This window comes from Pagrus major, chromosome 13 (genome assembly GCF_040436345.1).
Source record: "Pagrus major chromosome 13, Pma_NU_1.0".
Classification (NCBI taxonomy): Eukaryota; Metazoa; Chordata; class Actinopteri; order Spariformes; family Sparidae; genus Pagrus; species Pagrus major.
In genome coordinates, this window is record NC_133227.1 from 9,513,801 (window position 1) to 9,534,747 (window position 20,947).

The window sequence follows — 20,947 nt, forward strand, 5'->3', positions numbered from 1 at the left end:
TCAAATGCTATCATAATTTATGCTAACAGTAAAAGATATTGATTTGTGTGGGCTAATTGCTTCAGTTAAGAAGCAGTTTCAAACTGTTGCTGAGAAGAAGTAACAGAAAACGAGCTGAACATAGTGTAGAAATGTGAACATCCTCCCTGAGGAAGAGTCCAGCCTGTTATTTTACAGACACAGTGCAGAAAGTTGTCTTCATCCAGCAGCCATCTATCAACAAGCATCAGTAGTAAAGCAGGCACTTAGCGTGGCTCCGCCCACCGCTGCCCAAACCGGAAGTTTAGCTGTTGTTGTCACACTGGAAGAAAATGGCTGCTGCTCCGACTTTTTTTCAATGAAGACACCGATATTTCAATTTCATTTCGTTTTCTCGCATCGGAGCTACAGTCGACCGCTATGCAATCCAGAAGGCAAGTCCATCCTGCTCGCCGAGATTGACGTCGCTTTGTCGCCTTGCGTCTCAGACGACGTAACATCGTTAGCGTTGCTGGTAACTTACAGCTTGCCCACTAGGAACAAGCTAGCATGCTAACGCTAGCCGTGTTAGCCTCAACGGTCAGGCATCAACGAGCTTGTTGCTATTCAGCCACTCTCTCCACTGGGCTCACAGTCACTGGAGTTCACTAACCCGAGCTACACAGTTTTATCGACTCTGAGGCGCGCTGTGCATTCATTTACTTTGCAGGCGCGTTTGAAATATGAGCAGAGGATGAAACAACTTGGATGAAACTGTTTGGCTCGTCAGTCTTCTTAGCTGTTTGTGTGTGGCATCTGACTGAGTGCCAGCCAGCCTATTTGGCATCGGTGCTTCTCCCAATAACCTGCCAGCCACACGGAGAGCATCTGTGTTCATTTATGTGTCATCTGTGTTTTCTTTGGCCCGTGCTGCTCGCAGTAACGTTTCGTCTGCTGTGTTGCTGTGCAGGGTGTGAATGGTCACTATAAGAAGGTGACAGTGTGGGGCAGAAAGGACAGCATCGTCTACCGTCACTCGCCTTGCAGCTGGCGGTGGACCACAATGGTAAGTTTAATCTCACTGAGGTCATGTGTCTCTGCATATGTAGTGTATATTCACAGTGAAGTTTTATACAAGATAAAGCATCCAACCAGAATCCTCACTAGGAATTGCACTGCTGGATCCATTCACTCTTAATCTGGAAGTTCCCATTGTGACTGATCTGTCTCATTTTCTGCCCTGATTCCCTAAAGCAACAAGTTTTGGAATATGCATTGGATCGAGCCGAGGTAAAAAGCTGTCATTTCAATCTGATGTGTTGCAGGAAGATGAATTAATAGCTTGTTCTCACATGTATCCCCATGCACCCGATATATACATGCATTAATACAGTGTATCATCTGTTACTCAGTACATTGTTGAAAGTGCTCGACAGCGACCAGCCAAAAGACGAATTTCATCCGGCGGGAGGAAGAGTTTGTATCAGAAGCTCTATGAGCTGTACATGGAGGAATGTGAGAAAGAGCCAGAGTTAAAGGTTTGTGTTATTGTGCAACTTGACTCTCAGTTATGACTGGATAATTACCAGTGCCCAATAAATGCAGAACACTCCAATCTGTAGGAATGAGTGGGAAGAGTTAGATCTGTGGGGATTAAAACTGATAGTGATTTCTAAACATGCTATGTACAGGGTATCTGAACAGTTTTGAAACAGTGCATGTCTTTTTTTTTTTTATAAGTAATGGGTTCAGAACATAGTGTGAAATTCAGCTCCTGTTTTGTTTATTGTTCATAAACTGCAATGGACAACTAAAATTGTCTAGATGTATTTGTTATTTGTGTAATACTGTCAAATTCATGCGTGAAATTGGTGTTAAATTAACCTAGACTTTGCCCAAACCATAAATTGTAAATACTGCATATCAACAGTGAGAATATAAGGTCCACATCCACCAAAGTCTTACAAGCAATCACTTCTGCTTTTTAATAATTTGCAAATAAAATACAAATAAATGTTCCTCATCTGTTCAGTTTTCTTTTAGATGAGCATATTAAACCACTAACAGCTTAAACTTGAGGTAAATGTGGGTGGAAAGCTGTACAAACATATTTTTCTCACATCGAGTTGGCATTGTTATAGCCATGTGAGATTCCTGTTGCTAATATGAAGGATCGGTATCTTACGCGCACTTTATTTGTTCGTTGTTTTTCTGAAGAATTTGAGGAGAAATGTGAATCTACTGGAGAAGCTGGTGTCTCAGGAGTCCGTGTCATGTCTGGTGGTCAACTTGTACCCTGGGAATGAAGGCTATTCTTTAATGCTCAGGGGCAAAAATGGATCTGGTAAGAGGAGATGATTAAGCAAATGCCAGCTGAACCAGTTCTAAACTGTGTACCACAATAGTCTCATCTGCGGCATTCCTCCTTTGTGTCGCTTCCTAGATTCTGAAACCATCCGTCTGCCATATGAAGAAGGAGAACTACTGGAGTACCTAGATGCTGAGGAGTTGCCTCCAATTCTGGTGGATCTCTTGGAGAAATCACAGGTTTGTGTGCACATATGTACATGTACAGAAGTACGTACGTGCTTGCATAAATCATTTAGAAGATTTTGAATTTTTTTTCATTTGTTTTAACATTTTATTGAGATTGGAGTCAAACACACACAAATCCTTAATGATAGAAGTTATAAGAGGATATACAAATAAAATATAGAGATAACTCAGGAATATATAAAGCTACCACAAACACATTCTGCTTTTAAGACTTCCAGGAAATACCACAAGAGAGGAAAAAAAGAGAGTAAGAGTAAATGTAAGGGTGTATTCCCATCCAGCTTGTTTGGAGCAGTTGTTTTGAAACCTGAAGCGTTTTTCACCCCGAGGTCCAGTTCATTTGAGCATATGCGAACACAGCAGTCACACTTGGATGCAGGGCAAAACAGGCGGGCCAAGATCGCCTAGAGAGGGTGGTCTCGGCTCGCTTCCACTCGTAATCTGGCAATTTGTTGATTGTTTCCAGTCAGAACCCAGTCAACCCCACCATCCAAATAAACCGGCTCATGCATTTTCTGATGATTAAAGAAAATCGAATCAAGTTTACCCGCTGCACCATCTAAAGAACAATTGTCATGCAGTTGATTGCTGGTGTGCACACATTAAAGCCCATCCTCAATGGCAAACTCTTCTGATGCTTAATAATGAAGAAGAAAAAGAGGAAGAGGGGGAAGCGTTTGAGGAAAATCTCTTTGAGAAATTTCTCACAAGTGAGAGAACGGCTTGCTCTCACATGGCATCTGTTAACAACTTTGGAGCACTTCTGAATTTTGACATGTAAACACACCACGGGACAATTGTATCAAACTAGTCCCTGAATCTGAGCAAAGCAAACAAACTACAAGTCTGAAATCACTGTAAGTTAAAAGTGATTTGAATGTGAGGTTACAGTAACGCATGCGCCAGTCATGTTACACATTTATGTCTTAAATGTATAAAGGGAACAGGACTATATTAATACTATACTTCTATTTATATTTTGTTGCTTCTTTCTTAGTAATCTCCCTATTTGTATCGTCTGTTGGTTGACATCCTCCATTTGCAATGTTTCTCAGGTGAATATCTTCCACTGTGGCTGTGTAATAGTGGAGGTGAGAGACTACAGGCAGTCTGGTAATACCAAGATGCCCACCTATCAGAGCAGATACATCCTGCTGCGGCCAACCATGCAGGTAAACCAGTACAATAAGTGCAGAACTTCTCTTATGCAAGCTAATAAAAATACTTGATACTATTTGCATAAGACTGATACTGACCTGGAATTATGGTCATTTTGCCCTGCAGACTCTGATCTGTGATGTCCATGCCATGACCAGTGACCACCACAAGTGGACACAGGTAAAGCTTCATGTTTACTAGCTTGTATATTTAGATACTGCACTGTTTTTGCAGCAAATTCTAATTATTTTGATGTTTTTTAGCAAGTTTTAATTTCTTTCCAGTGAAATACATCTACATTGCTTCAGCTAATACAAATTTACTTGACCATAATAGTAGACAAACCTTTCCTGCGTGTCTTGAGTCCTTTTAGCTGCAGCACATTGCGCAGGTGTTTTCTGAAGCGTCTGTGTTTCTTTCCTTAGGACGACAAATTACAGCTGGAGAGTCAGTTGATTTTGGCCACGGCTGAACCTCTGTGCCTGGACCCCTCCATTTCTGTCACCTGCACAGCCAACCGCCTGCTCTACAACAAACAGAAAATGAACACTCGCTCTATGAAACGGTACTGTATCCACTCAAACACTCTTCAGTCAGCTTACTTTGAATTCAGTCATGCCAGGGAAAAAAAACATTTATGAATGTTTTTCTTAAGATGTAAAAATGAAAGCTTTGTGACCGTGAATGAGTCAGTGAATGAAGCAAAAGCCTTGATCATTACAAGACAGTTCTTTTTTTGCATTGTAGGTGTTTCAAGAGGCACTCTCGAGCTGCGCTGAACAGGCAGCAGGAGCTGTCCCACCTGCCCATGCCACCGCAGCTACGACTCTACGACTACCTACAGAGGAGGAAGGAGAGGAAACCTGCTCCTGTCATAGACCTGAAGATCTCAAAGATCGGAAACGTAAATTGTCAACATACCAATGAGTTTATAAGATGAAAAAAAAACTAAACGTGTGTCCTGCGCAGCGACAAATCAGGAGTCCACTTCTGCTCAATAATTTGAGGGTAGACAAAAAGAAGGGACAGAAAAGGGCACAGAGCCTGATGGAAAAGTGAAGACAAAAATGATGACGTAAAAGAGCTTTCTAATGTGATCAGTGAACAGATACCAACAGGTGGGTCACATGAAATGGCAGCTAAAAATGTTAATATAAATAGAAGGAGCACTACAGTCCATTAAAAAGAGGCGTGTCTTATATGCCCAGTGTAATAAAACAATGTGGTATCAGTTTGGACTCACTGTGTCACATGACAGGGCAACTATTGAAATAACTGCAATTATTTTCAGTTCAAATATTTATGTACGATAAATGTATCACTTATTAGCAATCAAAGCAGGCATGCCACAGGAGACCAATTTAGTGTAATTATTTAATCTTAATTTTCACAAACAGGAAACTCAGCATGAAGATATTGAAGGAGACATTATTCAAGCAGTAATTTGTTGACGGTCCCTCAGTGAAATCTCTGTATTTGAGATCGAGGTGAGCTCACCATCCTCTTACCGCCAACACGGGGTGAAACTGAGTAAGAAGAAGCTGCTGAATCTCGAGTGAACATCTGTTTTCTGAACGGATCTGTCTAGAACCAGCACTCAAAAAGTAGGCTGCTGTGGTTCGATATCCAGTCCTCTTTACCTGACTCAAGCTAAACTAGCTTTCATTGTAAACACACATTTGTTTGCCTCGTGATAGCAGTAATTCATCAATTACCTTGATCCTGCAGAAATTGTGAATGTGTCATCCTACAGTTGCCATCATACTCGAGTGTCGTGCTCCAGTACAGGCTTTTTACTATTTGATAAAAAAAAAGAAAAAAGAAAATGATTTGCCTGTGTGTCCACCCACCTGTCTATCTAAAAAACATTAATCACACTGAAATGAAACTTGAAACTTGCTTCCCACGATTGTGTTCAGCCAAGTTAAAATGTGCTCTATTTTCCCTCAGGCATTTGTTAAAATAATAAGTAAAAGCAAGCTGTTTTTTCATTTCTGCCTCTTTTCCATTTATTGTTTACTACTGTTCAGAAAAACACCTCGTAACCCACTTTAGTATAGGTCACTGAATGCTGTCACAGTTCTCTCTCATTCGTTTTTTGCTCAAACCGCTTTTTGTTTTTCTCTGCTGTTTCTCGGCTGTCATCGCCTGCAGTGTGTTGACATGTGGAAGCAGAGCAACTGCCAACTAACCGTACCGAAGGAAATTGATGTAAGTAGCTCAACTGCTCCTCTATAACACGGTTACTTACACACTTGAGCCAGCACCACTTTAAACCCACTCAACTCTAATCTGGCAGTTATATTATAGGGCATAACACCACGAATGGACTTGTTTGTGTGTTGCTCCAGGTGGAAAAGTATGCTGTGGTGGAGAAGTCTCTGCAGTTGGAGGACTCTCAGCCCACTACTGTGATCTGGCCTCCTGAGGTAAGTGTGACAGGAGCCTTAACACTCCGATGATACAGATCAATGATGACTATTTGCTCTTAGTAACAGGCAGGCGTTGTTATTAGTGTAATTATTTAATCCTACATAGAAAACAATGAAATGGGACCTTGTTGCCTCCCTGCATTGTGCAAATGACCACACTGCCATTTTTGATGAACCACAAAAATCACTTAGATGTGGAACAGTTCTGAAATTTACACATGCTTCTGCTATTTGGGGAAAAAAAAGAGACCATACTTGTCTGCACGTAGACCGTGTCAGGGACATTGTTTCTGTCTATAAATGGTGCTGGACTCTTTTTCGCATATTTCCAGTGTACTTCATCCCAGTCAGTGAGACAAAGGGTAATTATTTCTGGGTGCTAGAATGTAAAACAGGTGGTGCTGTGCACAGGCAAAGTCTCAAGGCAAGGCCAGTTCACCCCCGTATCATAAATACTTATTTTTCCTCTTACCTGTAGTGGTGCCCAAACTTTTCCCCTTGGAGGGCCAAAACTGAAGCTTAATGGTGGACCATGTGTAAATGGCCAACACCTATTGTATTGTATTGTATTGTATTGTATCGTATCGTATTGTATTGTACTGTTAAGATGCAAAATGGTGCTAGGATTCCTGGTAGGCCCCGATTTAGATTGTTTTGGTGTGAGTTGCATAGTTTTAGAGATATCTGCCGTAGAGATGTCTGACTTCTCTGAAATATAACGGAACTAGATGGCACTCAGTTTGTGGTGCTCAAAGCTTAAAAAAATAAATTGGAAAAACTCAACAGCAATGTTTCTTTTCGGAAATTATAACCCGATTACGCAAGATAATCCACAGAGCTTGTTGTGAGCAGTTTCATTTTAGAACTATTTTCTTTCTGCCGACCTCTGCCAGCTAACTGAATCACGGTGCAGAAGGAAGCTGCATCTACTCATGGATGAGAAGATATAAACATTTATGGCCTCCCTCTACGCTGGTTTGTAACATTAGCTAGCTTAGAAAGCTTATTTAGCCAGCCCATTTTCCTCATCATCCTCTTCCTTTTCTGACTGCATCTCATGATGTTTTCTTTGATATTGGACAAAGTAAAAAATGTTCACGGAATCCACGTTAGCAACACTTTTTCCAACAGTCCGTTTAGACTTGTACTGCCACAGTTCTATAACATTTCTCTCACTACCAAAAACAAAAGTCATTAGACAATTTACCATAAATAGATAAATACATTTAAAAACATGCTAATTTCTCGAGGAAAAGCTAAACGAAAGTAATAAAATCCTCCCCTCTGATTTTGACAATGGATGGCACCGAATAGGACAATTTTGTTGCACACTTTATCTTACAAGTATTTTTCAAAGTTGGTAAATTAAGTTAGTCAGTAAAGGATGCTAAGACTTTTAAGCAGTATGGCAAAAACATGACACCACTAAGCTCGATGCTGCATGCTCTCCCATTCAGCTGTCTTTGTTCACTTTGTTGCACAGGAAGTTGTAGATGACTACACATTTGAGTGTGAGGTGGGGGGCCAAGCCCAGAGGACCAAGGTGTCTATCTTCCAGTCGATGGGAGACCCGCTGGTGTATGGGAAGATCTACTGTGCTAAAGAACCAAAAGCAGAGGAGGACAGCACAGACCTAAAGCTCATACATCCCCCGTAAGGACAATCTGTGAGACAAATTCAGCATCCACAACTTAATTTGAAACGCTGCTCTGAATTCACGGCCTCTTTTGTGTCATTCACAGCTTCCTCATAGGCTCAAAGATCGATGCAGACCGGTGAGTTGCCAATCCTGTCAAACACACAGTATTTATGCAGTTGGAGAGCATGGAGAATACATTTTGTGTGATGTCTGTTTTATAGGTTTCTTACTCAGTATAAAGGAGTGTATGAGAGAGACGTTAAGTGTCAGGTCAAGATGTCCCATAACTCAGGCAGCGTGGGACAGGGGCCTCCCTCCCCCAGCAAAGATGAGGTGAGTACTGCCTGGCATGGATGGAGGAAAAGATGTTTTGAATGATTGGGGAGGCCTCATCTTAACCTTTTTTGATATTTCCTTAATAAAATTCACATTTATTTTTAGAGTTAAGTGTATTAAGCGTAATGAGCACACTGAGTTAAAGATTAACTTTGTTGCTGTGACGCATGGTGGCTAACAAACTGTGCTAAATGTCATCTGCAGGGTGATGGTATTTCTCCACTGGTCCAGACGTCTGTTTTGGGAAAAGGGGTGAAGCACCGACCTCCTCCTATCAAACTGCCTTCAGGATCAGGCGGCAGCTCCTCAGGTACACCTCACAAAGAAGAAGCACTAACATGTTGTGGCCCTACAGGATTTCTGAGAGCAGTATTTAGAAAATAGACAGAGAAATAGGGGAAAAGGGTAAAAGGAAATCTCTTGCTGTTGCCATCTATGGTCTAATATTTCAGAACTGAAGGGCCCAAATTCACACCCTGTCTCGTGGGCTTAGTTTGAAGGAATTCTGGAGATTGTAGAACATTACAAACCAAAGTAGACAAGACAGTTTGGTGGAAAACGAGTGCGACCAAGCCATAAATGGAAACAAAAAGACTTCTGGACTGCATCAAACATCATAGTTTAATTAAATCTAACAGCGTCATAAGTGTCAGAGGTGGGTTTTTCCTTTCATGGATAGCATTAAGACTGCTGGGTGATACCGAGGTCAGGTACAGGGTAAGGATCCCACCCAGGGGCAAACTGTGTATTTTAATATCTGACCTTTGTTGTTTCACTATAATACTGCCTGTTTTTGATGATGAAAAGATTGCAGTAAAAATCTCAACCCCTGTATTTTTTCTTTTGTAAATTAGGTAATCCATACAGTTCACAAACCACCAGTGGTCTACTCAAGTGTCCTACGCCCCCTCCAGCCAAAAGCCAGTCTCTGAACAGGAAGCACTCCATGGAGCTGAGCCAGGTGGGCCTGCTGTCGCCTGCCTCCCTCTCCCCTATGGGCTCCACACAGAGTGAGTACAGCCGAGTCTGACTAACTATTGGGCTGCTCGCTTTCATCAGTCACAGTAGTGGGAATGAGTTGCACTGGAACAACTTACATCAGCTCTTCTCGAGCCTCAAGTTTTCCAGATCTCCAGTTTTTATTTTTATTTTTTTGGCATAGTATGAATAATTAACTGAACAAGGTTCCAGGTCTTAATAAAAAGGAAAGAGGGATGTATCCAGAACATGTCAGGCACATTGCATCAATATGAGCACATTTCCCTCTAGCCTTGTGTGTTCTACCATTTAGCCATTTAGTCACCTAATCAAGCCCCAGATGAGCATAAATTGTCATTATATTAAGCTCTTCCTTACAAAACTTAATCACCTGCTGAAAGTAAGAATCGTTTTGTCCGTTTTGGCACTTTAGGATCGGGGACTCCGAAGCCATCCACGCCCACACCGACCAACACGCCGTGCTCGACCCCGCACCCCGCTGACTCCCTCTCCGCTCCCCTCTCTGTGACCCCTACCCCCTCAGACCCGCCCATGGTTCAGAGCCAGTCACAGCCTGCCCTCCTCACGCCCTTTGCCCAGCAGCAGCTGGCCCTGAGCCAGCCCCTGCCAGTCATGACCATTCCCCTGCCCACCATGGGCACGTCCATCACCACGGGAACCACCTCGTCGCAGGTCATGGCCAACCCGGCCGGGCTCAATTTCATCAACGTGGTCAGCTCTGTGTGGTAAGAGAGTGAATCTTCTGTAATGCCAGACTGTCACTTGCTGGTCACCGTCGCTTTTCCTGACCACCCTGCACTGTTGTACCTGTGTAGCAGTCCTCAGACCTTGATGAGCGGCTCCAACCCCATGCTGGGTCCGGGTCTTAACCTGAGTGGAATCCTGCCACCTGGAGGACTGATGCCCACCATGCAGTCAGCAGCACAGACTGGTAAGAGATTTCAATGCCACGTCCCCATATCAATTACTGTAATTGGTTCAGAACAGTGTGGAGACAGATGACTAACTCCTAATTAGAGTTGTTCTGATAGCGAGATACAAGAGCATATGCATGGATCCGATACCACGTAATTTATTGACTGCTCCAGGAATCCGACAAGTTGTTAACGTCTTCATTATTTTAGCTCTTTTACCCCAAAATTTCCAGACTCAGCTCAGCCTCCCTAAAGAAAAACTCTTCCAAAGAGCCGTATTATTTAAAGAGAAACCTTGAAGAAGCAATTCAAAGAAAGGAACTGGCTGGGTGTCATAAGTGGGGAAAAAAGACATTTGCAGAAAATGAACATAAATTTGTAATGGAAATGGAAAGCACAAGAGGTTTCCAGTGCACAGCAATGGTGCAATTTAATAATGTAAGTTCAAATCCAGTTTTTCTAATAAAAAACATACGTAAACTCGTATAGACAGGAAAAATCTCTGTCCATATTATTCTGTCTGCTGACTAACTGTGTGATTTGTGTTGCAGGGAGTCCTTTTGGCCTGAACAGCAGTGCTGGGTTGAGACCACTGAACCTACTACAGGTATGACTGCACCAGTCAGTCTGTATAACACTGTCAGTAGCATGCACTGCGTCTTTGTTCGACTTGTCCTGATCCTGCACCTGTGTTACCACACCTGGAATAGCAATGAGCTGTGTGTGAAACAGCTGCACAGCTCAGATTCCTCACACGTCCTTTTCCTGATTACCCTTTATCAGTTTGTTCTACTTCTGATTATCTTATGGTGGCAATGGTCTCGTTACCTTGTGTTGTTTGATTGCTGTGTTAATGCTCCCGTTAACCTCTCCTCTTGTCCCCTTGTGCATCACCCCCCCACCTGCCGTCTCTCCATCCCCAACCCTTCCTTTATCCTCATCTCCTCGTCTGTTACGCCCCTGCTTTTTGTTTGTTGGTGGGTTTGTGTTTTACATCTCCAGATCCCCACTGGTCCTCTCATCTTTAACTCTCTGCAGCAGCAGCAGCTGTCTCAGTTCTCCCCACAGCAGAGTCAGTCGGCCACTTCCAGCCCTCAACAGCAGGGGGAGACGGTGAGACACACACACAGTCACAAGAACCATATTAATATAGTTTGATGGTGATTTGTACATTTAGTAGTTGGAGCAGCAACAATGGAATATTACAAATAATGCTGGACTAAATCTGTTTTTGGAGTTTAATAATGTAATAACAAAAACGTAACTATGAACTATCCAAGAAGTACATCTGGAATCAAATTTAACACATTTTGAAGTATTCAGAGGTCACAAAAGCACAGCAATCTGTCACCGAGAAACAGAAGAGAACACTAAGAGTCTATATACCAACTTATCAACACAACTGACCAACTTATCCTAATTAGGTTATACAAAATAAGGACCACTGTGACAGAACCAAAGTCAGTCAACAGTCATTACAGACTTCACAACACTTTATCGTTTATGACCAGTGAGTCGCCAGAAGTCCAAAGGGAAGATATTGCTGTAAAAAAAAAAAGAAATAGTGGGGCAAGGGTGTATGGTCAATGACCAAAGTGTATTGGCAAATTTAACTTTTAATTAATTTGAACATTTCTCTGGTGACCCAGTCAAAGCCTCGACTTACAGGAAAATCAGTGATATCACTCCATGACCGCTGCTGAGGCTCACAAATCAGCAAGCACTAACAGGAGGCAAGCCCAGAGTGCAGCTGTAAATGTTAAAAACACCTCATAACCGCCGAGTGACTGAACACTCAGATGAGACTGGCAAAATAAGCATCATCTTTTCAAATCACCTTTTGAAAGCAACGTTATGTAGAAATTGGCATTTTGTGCAATTTGGCACGCCCACAGTTTCTGAGGGCAACACCACTGTCATGAATACAAACCCCAGGTCTGTAACAATCTGTCAGACGTAATGTAGGCGCTGACTACAAGCAAAACTCATTATGTCAGGACAGTGTTATGTGTTGTTGATGAAGGTTCTCAGTCATCCAGGTCATGGTAATTCTAAGTGCTGTATCATAGCCAACTGGACTGACAGCTGATTCACCTCTCATCCAAGAGGTTTCCAAAAGCTTAATTTTTATAGTGTTACTTGTCTTTGTGCCTCTGAGTATGTGCTAAGCATTTCTACTCACAGTCCCAAGCATTTTGTGATGGCAGTGAACAGGTGTGAGGTGTGTGATGACCTCACTGTCTTGTGTTACCTTCGACTATCTTTGCAGGGTGACCAGGGGACAGATCAAAGTTTAGGGAACCAGCAAACAGCGGTCATCAACCTGGGAGTCGGAGGCTTCATGTCTCCACAGGCAGCAGGTATGACCCTCCCACACACACACACACACACACACACAGACACACACACCTACACAAATACACATTAAATCCACACAAAGTTCTCTCAAACATTTCTCTTTGTTCAGTCCATTAACCAAACAAATTGACACCATGCCACTAACTGGTACTAATAAGAGAAGATTTACTAATGTGTTCATTATTGTAATGACTGTACATTAGTTCTCTGTAAATGATCATTTTACTGTAGTTAGCCATTGTTCCTCTCAGTGGAGCATGTAACATCTGACAGGAGAGACTCAACTTCCCCTTCTTCTCTGCTACATTCTCTTTTTTTTATTTTTCCTCCTCTGTTTTTTGCCCCCACCCTTATTTCTTTCCCTCCTGCACTTTCTTCCTGTCCTCCTTCTCCACCCGTCCTGCTCACTCACACCTTTCCACCCCATTCATACTATTTGCGCGTAATCCACTTTAAAATGCCCATGCACACGGTCATTTACCTGTGCTCTTTCCCTCTTTCTCTTTCTTTCATCTCATGTCTTTCCTTGTGCGCTGAAACTCCACTTCCATCCTCCCCTTCAAACTCCTCAATATCCCCCTTTTTCCTCCATGTGCCTTTTTTCTCTTCATACTTCACTGCGTTCCTTCTTCTGCTTCTCTCCCTCTGGCCGTCACATCTCTCCCTCTGGGGCTCCCTCTCTCCCTCCTCCTACCCCCCGTAGTGCTGTCCCAGTTGGGCTGTGGGCTGGACGGGTCTGGGCCCCCGCTGCCTTCTCCAAGGCTTCAGCAGCAGCACCAGCCACAGATCCAAGTAATACAGCAACTTTAACATCTATATACACACATACATGTCTGTAGGTCACTGAGACTAGATTTAATTAGCCAACTCTCCACGCCTTTATCTAGCAGGCAGGTGTGTGTTGTGCTACAGTAACTCAATTATACACTGTGTTAAAGTCTTAAAAAGATAGGAACTTCTTTACACACATAAGTTTAGTGTTTCCATCAGACCTGGGTCACACTGCAGAATCAGTGTCTGAAATTCTGAAAGCGTATGTACAAAAATAAAATTATATAAATTAAAATATGAGAGTATTTTTTTTTTTTTTTAAAAAGGCATATAAGGTGCAATATGTAAGAATGGCCACCTGCTGAACCCTCAGCAAATAGTGGCATCATATCACCAAGTAGGTAACTGCTGCTAACAGTATTCTGTTTATAACTGTAGCCACTGTTAGCCTGTTGGCCCAGTTAGCTGTGCAGCTAGCCAGAGTGTTGGTGTTTACATCGCTGGCACAGGACCTTTGGACTGCTGGAAGAAAGAGTTTCAGGCCCGGGGCTAGTTGGTTAGCGTGCAAACTTCAGTAGATATCTCTGCAACACCATACATAGAAGTCTTTGACCTAACATCAAAACTTTAGTAAATTTTTGAATGTTTTAGATAAAAAGTCTTACATATTGTACCTTTAAACTATTACATATGGCAACTCTCTCTTTTCATAAAAAAATAAATATATATATGCTACATATGCCATATGTAGTATCAAAATGTTCAGTCCACGGAGAAATATGCAAAGCCTGTATTCCCATTAAACAAGTTGTCAGGACTTCCGTAAGCATCTGATGTCACAACTATCCAGCCATGCCCCCAGCACAGCCCGGCTGCAAAAATACCTCCAGAGCTGATACAAAGACAAGGTAGACGGTAGCCTGCTCAGGCCTGTGAGAACTGACCAATCAGAGCAGGAGAGAGGGGCCGTAAAGACACAGGCACTAAAACGGAGTGTTCAGAAAGAAGTCAAGTGATGATGATAATGAAAACATATTTAAATATTAATCTTTACTGTTTTTATGCCTCCTTGTCAGCGATAGCCCTGGCCAGAGTAATTATGTTTTCGGGTTGTCCGTCCGTCCAATTCTTGTGAAGGCTGTATATTAAGAGGGCCTTGAGGCAGTTTCTTTAAATCTGGCACAAACGTCCACTTTGACTCCGGGATAAGCTCATTAGATTTTGGTGGTCAGAGTCAAAGGGCAGGTCATTGTTAACCAACATTTCACCAATTCATATGATAATTGCAACATCATTTGACACAAATGTCTAAAAGGATACATGATGACATTTTATGATGTGATGACATTTTTTGGCCAAAGTACAGAGGTCAACTTCACTGTGACATCATAATGTTATACATGTTCTGTCCATGTACAGATTAATTATTTATCATAAATAATATCTGAGAATATATATTCCATATGCTTCTTTTAAACTTGTAATGAACAGTTGAAGTTGAAACTGTATCATCCCAGGTCTGATTTTCATCAAAAAAAACTTGTGGAATTATATTTTTCTCTGTTGTAGATCCACACCATTCACTCCATCTTGTGTTGTATGTTTGGTTAATATGTTGTCTGACAAAGATCACAGCAGTCCCAGTGCTCCCAGCAGCCCCACACACACACCAGAGCTTGCGGCACTTCCAATGGCAGCAACTAACAGCGTGTGGAAACTGGGAGGCATGTTTGGTGACAGAATCTGAAATATTGTCAGAGGCTACACACTGTTGAACTGTTGCTGACTGCATCATGACAGATTAGAGATGACAGGCTGTCACACTGTAAGCATGAATCCTGAGGTGTTAGGAGATAAAAAATGTTGTGCCCAGTTGAAGTTGCTGACTTACTCCGAGCAGAAAGCGCGGTTGCTAAGCTGCATGTGTGTTTGTGCCAGGATCACAGCCGATGATTTGTCTCCAGAACACCACTGGTGCTGCTTGACTGTATCCTGCCTCACTCCCCAACACACCCCAACCTGCCCTCAATCTGTATCTCCTCTTCCTCCTCCTCCTCTTCCTCCGCCCTCCCCTCTGCAACCCATTAACCACTCTCCTGTGTTTCTCCGCACACTCCTCTTGTATGTCGTACCAGGCTTAAGTTCAGCTTCACTAACCCATGCCACTTCTGTAGTTATATCTGGATTCTAGCTAGTCTGCTCAACACTTTTATTAACCTCGCTGCAGACGCTTACACATATCTTAGATCCACTGACAAAAACATGCATTATGTTGCTTGTTCTCACACTGAAATCCCCTCTGATATGTTCTGTTTCTCATCTCTCTTCTGCACCGGACAGTTGCAATTCTTACAGCACCAAATGCAGCAGCAGCAAATGGCTATGGGAGCAGCAGCTCCTCAGGGGGGAGTGCCACAGCAGCATACCGCCAGCCAACCAAGAAGTAAGAGGAAGAGGAGCATGCCACAGCCCCTCCCAAAGTCATGACAGACTGAAATCACACTAAGAACCACACCCACCCACCCCCCCGCCCCAGCTACACAAGGACGTGAATGATCCATACTGTGCTCTTTGTCTGCCTCACTGTGGAGACTGTGGACAAAAAAAGACTTTCTGTGTCCTTTCTGTGTGTCTTTTTCTAGCTGACAAATTTGTATGTAATGGTTGTCAGAGGTTTTGGAGAAACCAAAACTGTGTCCGCCATCGAGGATGGGGGTTTTTAGAACAGGGAGCCCTACACGTAAAGAACCTTTAGTGATATTTTTTGAGATGAAACAAGAAAAAGAAACGGTTCTCGTAGACAGATCGCCCCTTCAGGAAGGCCTGCCGTGGACCAGGAGGATCATGAATGCACATTCTCAGAGGATTCCCTCGTGAGCCCGCCTCTGCTCGGTTGACCCGGTAGAAACTGCCCTTTAAGCACGGATCCCAGCTGAGCTTATCGACACCAAATCCTCCACAGTAACTGTTACATGTGAAAATGCAAATCTGATCTCGGAGCAGTGCCTGGGGGCAGCTCTCTACCTCTCAGTCTGTCGGGAGTCTTCTCTTTCCGTCACAGGGCTCAACCGGGGGACTCAAGATCAACATGCAAGACGGTGTACCTGCTTTTGTACAGCACATTTTGAAAAGGCATTTCCTTTTAATGAGTTCAGGAGACATGAGCGTGTTCTTACGAGACATCAACCGAGTGTGTGTGTGAGTGTGTGAGACATTTCTGGACACTGAGAAATAATTTTTTAAGCAGTCTTTGTCAGCAGTTTTATTGTTATTAAAAAAAAGAATATATATTGACAGTGGAAAATACAGCTTTTAGATAAAAAAAAGCGTCGTCTGAGACTCTTTATTGTGCCGTCTTTACACTACGTATGACTTTATCAATGAGTTTCTGGATCTCTCTCTGTCGCGCTGTTGCTCTGCTGATACACTCCTGCAGCTTCTCTCCCGACAGCGACGTCCCACCTGAGCCAGAGGGGAAAAGATTCAAGTTTCAGTTGAGGTAAAACATCAGTTGTATTCAAGTGCAAAATTAACTTATTTGTCCAACTGGTTACCAAAATTAAAATTTTACCAGCCACTCAATAGATTACCATTATTGTTTGGTCAGTGAGTGAAGCAAATCTGCCAACCACTTGCATATTTTATTATTATTCCACACCTACTTAAACATGAAATTCAAGGATTTTGCAAGAACTTTCCAGGCCCAATTCCCTCAAATTGAAGGACCTGATACAGCACAGTTTGAGACACGGATCAATACTAATTACTGTTACAACAAGAATCTTCAGGGTTTAAGAAACTCACAAAAAACAATCAAAGAGAGCAGCTTGACAATGTGAACAATTCTCAACTGTGCTGTGTTACACATGCACGTTGCCTATTTAGGAACATTAAAATCAAGAGAAGTTCAATTTCTATTCTTGCACACAATATATAAATTCAAGCACTTTCAATGACCCATGTCTGTTCTGTAATACTTTCAAGACTGAAAGTATCTGAATCTTCCACAGTTAAAAAAGAAAAAATACAAAAAAAAAACCTAAATGGCTCAAAACAACAAACAAACCCAACCAGATTTAATAACAAATGCATCACGCTGTGTTTAAAGGTGCAAGTGGAAAAACAAAAAGGGGAAATAACTTGCCGCAGATAGAAACAGTCGTGGGAATCCAGTCTATAAAAGGCTTTCAATACTTATAATAAATTAATACTCATTATTTAAAGTGGATAATAAATTATTTTTTTTATTGGTGCAATATAACATATAACAAAAAGGCCTGGGGCAATAAAGCATACAGACAGGGTTTTAAGACGAGAACAGAACAACGGCTTACATTGAACTGGGAGGCTGAGTTTGGCTTGTGTTGTGTTTTTGACTTGTAAGATTGTGTGAGGAATGTTTCTATAAAGGTTGGCTAATGAGTCACGAAAAAGAAACAGAGGAAAAAGGCAGGGTAGAAAGAACAATGAATAATGATCTGTAAATGTGATGATAAAAATTAAGGATTGACCATGTTATGGACGGGAAGGGATGGGGCGTAATGACAGGCTTTGGGAAGGCAGCAGTGGAGAATAAATTCCACTGAAATAATGTGAAGATAAAAGCTTATTTTTACATATATAGGCTAAAAATCTTAAGTACACTACTGAATTGCAGAACAAATGCCAAGATAAACTGGAGCAATAAAAACTAAATTACAACCTTTGTATTCTTTAACAAGAAACTAGAAGCTAGATCGGCTTATTCAGCCCTGTATTTCTGACAATAGGGAGTTCTTAATGAGTTTTCCTTTGTGAAATCAATGAGAAATTGGACTCACACAGAGTCTAAAGCCACAAACAGGGAGGCGAATCATTACAGACTGTGTGTCTGACCTGGTTTGTGTATGGTGCAGAGTCGATCTTCCTCATCCGTCACCACAGTGAGCTGAGCGGTCGACAGACTCTCCTCCTCAGCTGTGGGGTCTACGATCAGTATGGAGCTGCGCGGAGAACACGTCAGGATTACAAAAGATGCATGTCGCCAAGAATACAGTTTTTATCCCGGCTGGACGATCATTCACTTACTCATCGAAGACGCAAAAAGAGGCGCTGACTGGATGTTTGTGAATGTGCAGCCCACGTCTCTTTTCTAAGTTCACCTCTGGTGTCTCTGTGCTGATGGTGACCTCTGGGAGTTTTGCTGTGGGGAGCAGAGAAACTGAAGTTCATATACTAGATTTCTTTGTGGAGAGCAGAAAGAATTGGCTTACTGAAAGTGGTATACAGCAATAAACAAAGATATATTAAAAAACGCTATTAAGCAAGGAATGACTACTGATCTATTATAGAAAAAATACAGTATATTATTACAAAAACATAATTGTAGGGTTTTCATTTGCATTTCTGTAAGAGTGAGCTCTGTTGCTACCAGAGAGGTTTTACATACTGTTCTTCAGGGCAGCCAGCAGGGCAATGATACAAGTGTCCAACAGGTTCCCGTCGTAGTCGAGACACATCAGGTCGCAGTAGAGCACCCAGCAGAGCTGCAACCAGAACCAGCAGAATCAGGACCAGTGACCCTCAACGATCACAATCCAACAGGATCAGTGTACGAGCACGACTCTGGACTTACCTTTCCTCTTTCAATGCACAGGTCCTCCGTTTGTATCACTTCAGAGCTGCAACACCCACATAAATACAACACAGTTAACACACAGCTGATGCTGCTGTGAGATGGAAACAACGTGTATTAAAGTCCATCGCACCTTTCGATTACATCAGCGATGAACTGGCTGGCGGCCTGAGCCTGCTCGCTCGGTGGACCCGGCCGAAAGCGAGAGGAACACAGAGGAGGCAGGTCCACGTTGGGCACTAAACAGGGATGGAGAGAGCACTGCAGTCAGTCAGTGTTTGTCTGTTAAGCTGCTGTATCACCATAGAAAAACATACATAGTGACAACATTAAGCAGTACCCTTACACAACACTTGTATATATTGATAAACACTTAACTAATTAGAATGATATCCATGGATATAAAGAAAACTAAAGTAGATACAACACAATAAAAACAGACGTGCTCAGAAAAATAAGTAGTGTCTCATACATATCTTATCAACATGAGCGCAGTCTTTTTTGCTGACCTTAAAGGACAACACAATTTCACACTGTTTATATGTGGCGGACCCTGCCACCTTTCTAGCTTCAAGCAGTGCTCTGGGGACCTTATTTTCCTCTGAGAACAGCTTGTTTATTCAGTTATTGAAAAAATAAATATTTGAGTTTACTGTTATTATTCATTATTACTAGAAGTAATATTACCTCATTAATATTGTAAATATTAAAATTCTGAGTTTGGATTTCTTCTCCAAAACTACACAGTGCCCATTTAAGATCTGTTAAATCACATTATAATAAGAACAAACGGAAAGGGGGGAAAATACATATCTTGCTGGTGTACTTTGCCTTAAATCTACACTTGAGACCTTCATAGTGTACTTACCGATGTATCCTTTCCCAGGGGCCTCCACTGTCGGGTTTGTCAGCTCCTGCAAACGAACAAACACAAGAAATCAGTGAACATTTTTAAACCCGGTCCAGAATCTGCCGGCTGTGTTCCCGATCACTTACCGCTTTGATCCCACAGATGACTGTTGTGTTTCCAACCTTCACCAGGGCCGAGCCGTCTGCTGTGGATATGGACCCTGAACAGAGAGGATGACGTCATGTAGACCACAGAGGAGCATCATGATACATATAAAGTGTGGATCAGTGCCGTGTCTCACCTATGTTCAGGGTTGTGGTTCTGAACTCTGACAGCTCCCTTCCATCAGGGCGACAGTTTTCTTTCTGATGAGAGATGACATGATGATAAACAGGAGATCATTACTCATTACTTTCTCAACCATGAGGTGAATGTGGGCAATTAGTTGATGTTTGTCATCACTGACCAGGAAGCTCCTGTGGTACTCCAGAGGCTCAGCAGTCCTGGAGGAGAACAACAAGGAAGAGATGAGGAGTTACTGGTTTACAGTCTGAGACTAACACTCAGTGGTAGTCAGCGGCGCTGTGCTTATTCTCCTGTAACTTAATGACAACAGGACAGTGAGATGTTTCTGTAACCAGCAGTCAAATGAACGCGACATGTAAACAGGCTACATCGTCAGGACACAACAGTTCAGCAGGTCGCTGTCAAAGGTTTCAAATTTACTTTCCTAAAATCAGCCAATTATCAGACCTAATGACAAACTAGCTCATAGCTGGCAATAAAACGTATAACAAGTATAATATCCGCTATATTCGCTACACTTATCAGCCTTACTTGAAACCAGCCGCCATGATGTTTTGATTTACCACGTGGGTTTGGTCTACGTACTACGGTAGCCGGTAAGAGGACGCACGACAGGAAGCGAATGCGATACGACGGTTACAACCCTTCATTGTAAATGATATCAGGCAGTATAAACATTCATTTAAGAGTTATATTGTGTGTGACTATTTGATTAAAAATTATTTTGTACTAATTGTATTCTACTGCCTTCACACGAACAGATGATGTGACTGTAATGCAAATAAAACACAAGACATATTTGTCTTTTATGGATTCATGTGGAACATGTGTTTGACATGATGTGTGGAGCTAAGATTCAACTACAGAAAAGAGATGCATTATTCTCATTCTTATTAATTTTATTATCATTAAATCAGGCTTTGTATGTCTGCTTATTGTCTGTTTGTTTATTGTCTGTTTGATTGTTTGATTGTTTGTTGTTTGTTTGTTTTACCCATAATTATCTTAAAGAAAACGCAGAATATACGAGACACAAAAATGAATGAAATAAGAAAG

General features: G+C 42.1%; 2 protein-coding genes across 3 annotated transcripts; one reads left to right on the top strand and one right to left on the bottom strand.

The window, feature by feature from the left end:
- The first annotated feature begins 270 nt into the window (after positions 1-270).
- On the top strand, positions 271-16,421 carry supt20 (SPT20 homolog, SAGA complex component). 2 transcript variants are annotated; one of them, XM_073479466.1, is made up of 24 exons: positions 317-413; positions 929-1,024; positions 1,213-1,248; positions 1,371-1,496; positions 2,176-2,302; positions 2,402-2,505; positions 3,570-3,686; positions 3,799-3,852; positions 4,098-4,237; positions 4,420-4,576; positions 5,827-5,883; positions 6,024-6,101; positions 7,588-7,757; positions 7,847-7,879; positions 7,965-8,076; positions 8,284-8,389; positions 8,934-9,089; positions 9,491-9,803; positions 9,894-10,009; positions 10,544-10,599; positions 10,995-11,105; positions 12,262-12,352; positions 13,054-13,142; positions 15,462-16,421. In XM_073479466.1, the coding sequence occupies exons 2-24, from the start codon at positions 1,022-1,024 to the stop codon at positions 15,606-15,608; spliced, it is 2,499 nt and encodes an 832-aa protein (XP_073335567.1). In that variant the 5' UTR covers positions 317-413; positions 929-1,021; the 3' UTR covers positions 15,609-16,421. The 2 variants fall into 2 exon arrangements, with proteins under 2 accessions (XP_073335568.1, XP_073335567.1); XM_073479467.1 differs by lacking the exon at positions 13,054-13,142 and having other exon boundaries at positions 271-413.
- exosc8 (exosome component 8) lies at positions 16,368-20,479 on the bottom strand. Its single transcript, XM_073479468.1, has 11 exons — positions 20,423-20,479; positions 20,052-20,088; positions 19,887-19,950; positions 19,732-19,805; positions 19,604-19,649; positions 18,869-18,974; positions 18,736-18,781; positions 18,550-18,646; positions 18,189-18,303; positions 17,997-18,103; positions 16,368-16,583 (listed from the first exon to the last, which is right to left on the bottom strand). Exons 1-11 carry the CDS (start codon positions 20,437-20,439, stop codon positions 16,465-16,467), a joined length of 828 nt encoding a protein of 275 aa, XP_073335569.1. The 5' UTR covers positions 20,440-20,479; the 3' UTR covers positions 16,368-16,464.
- Positions 20,480-20,947: the final 468 nt, after the last annotated feature.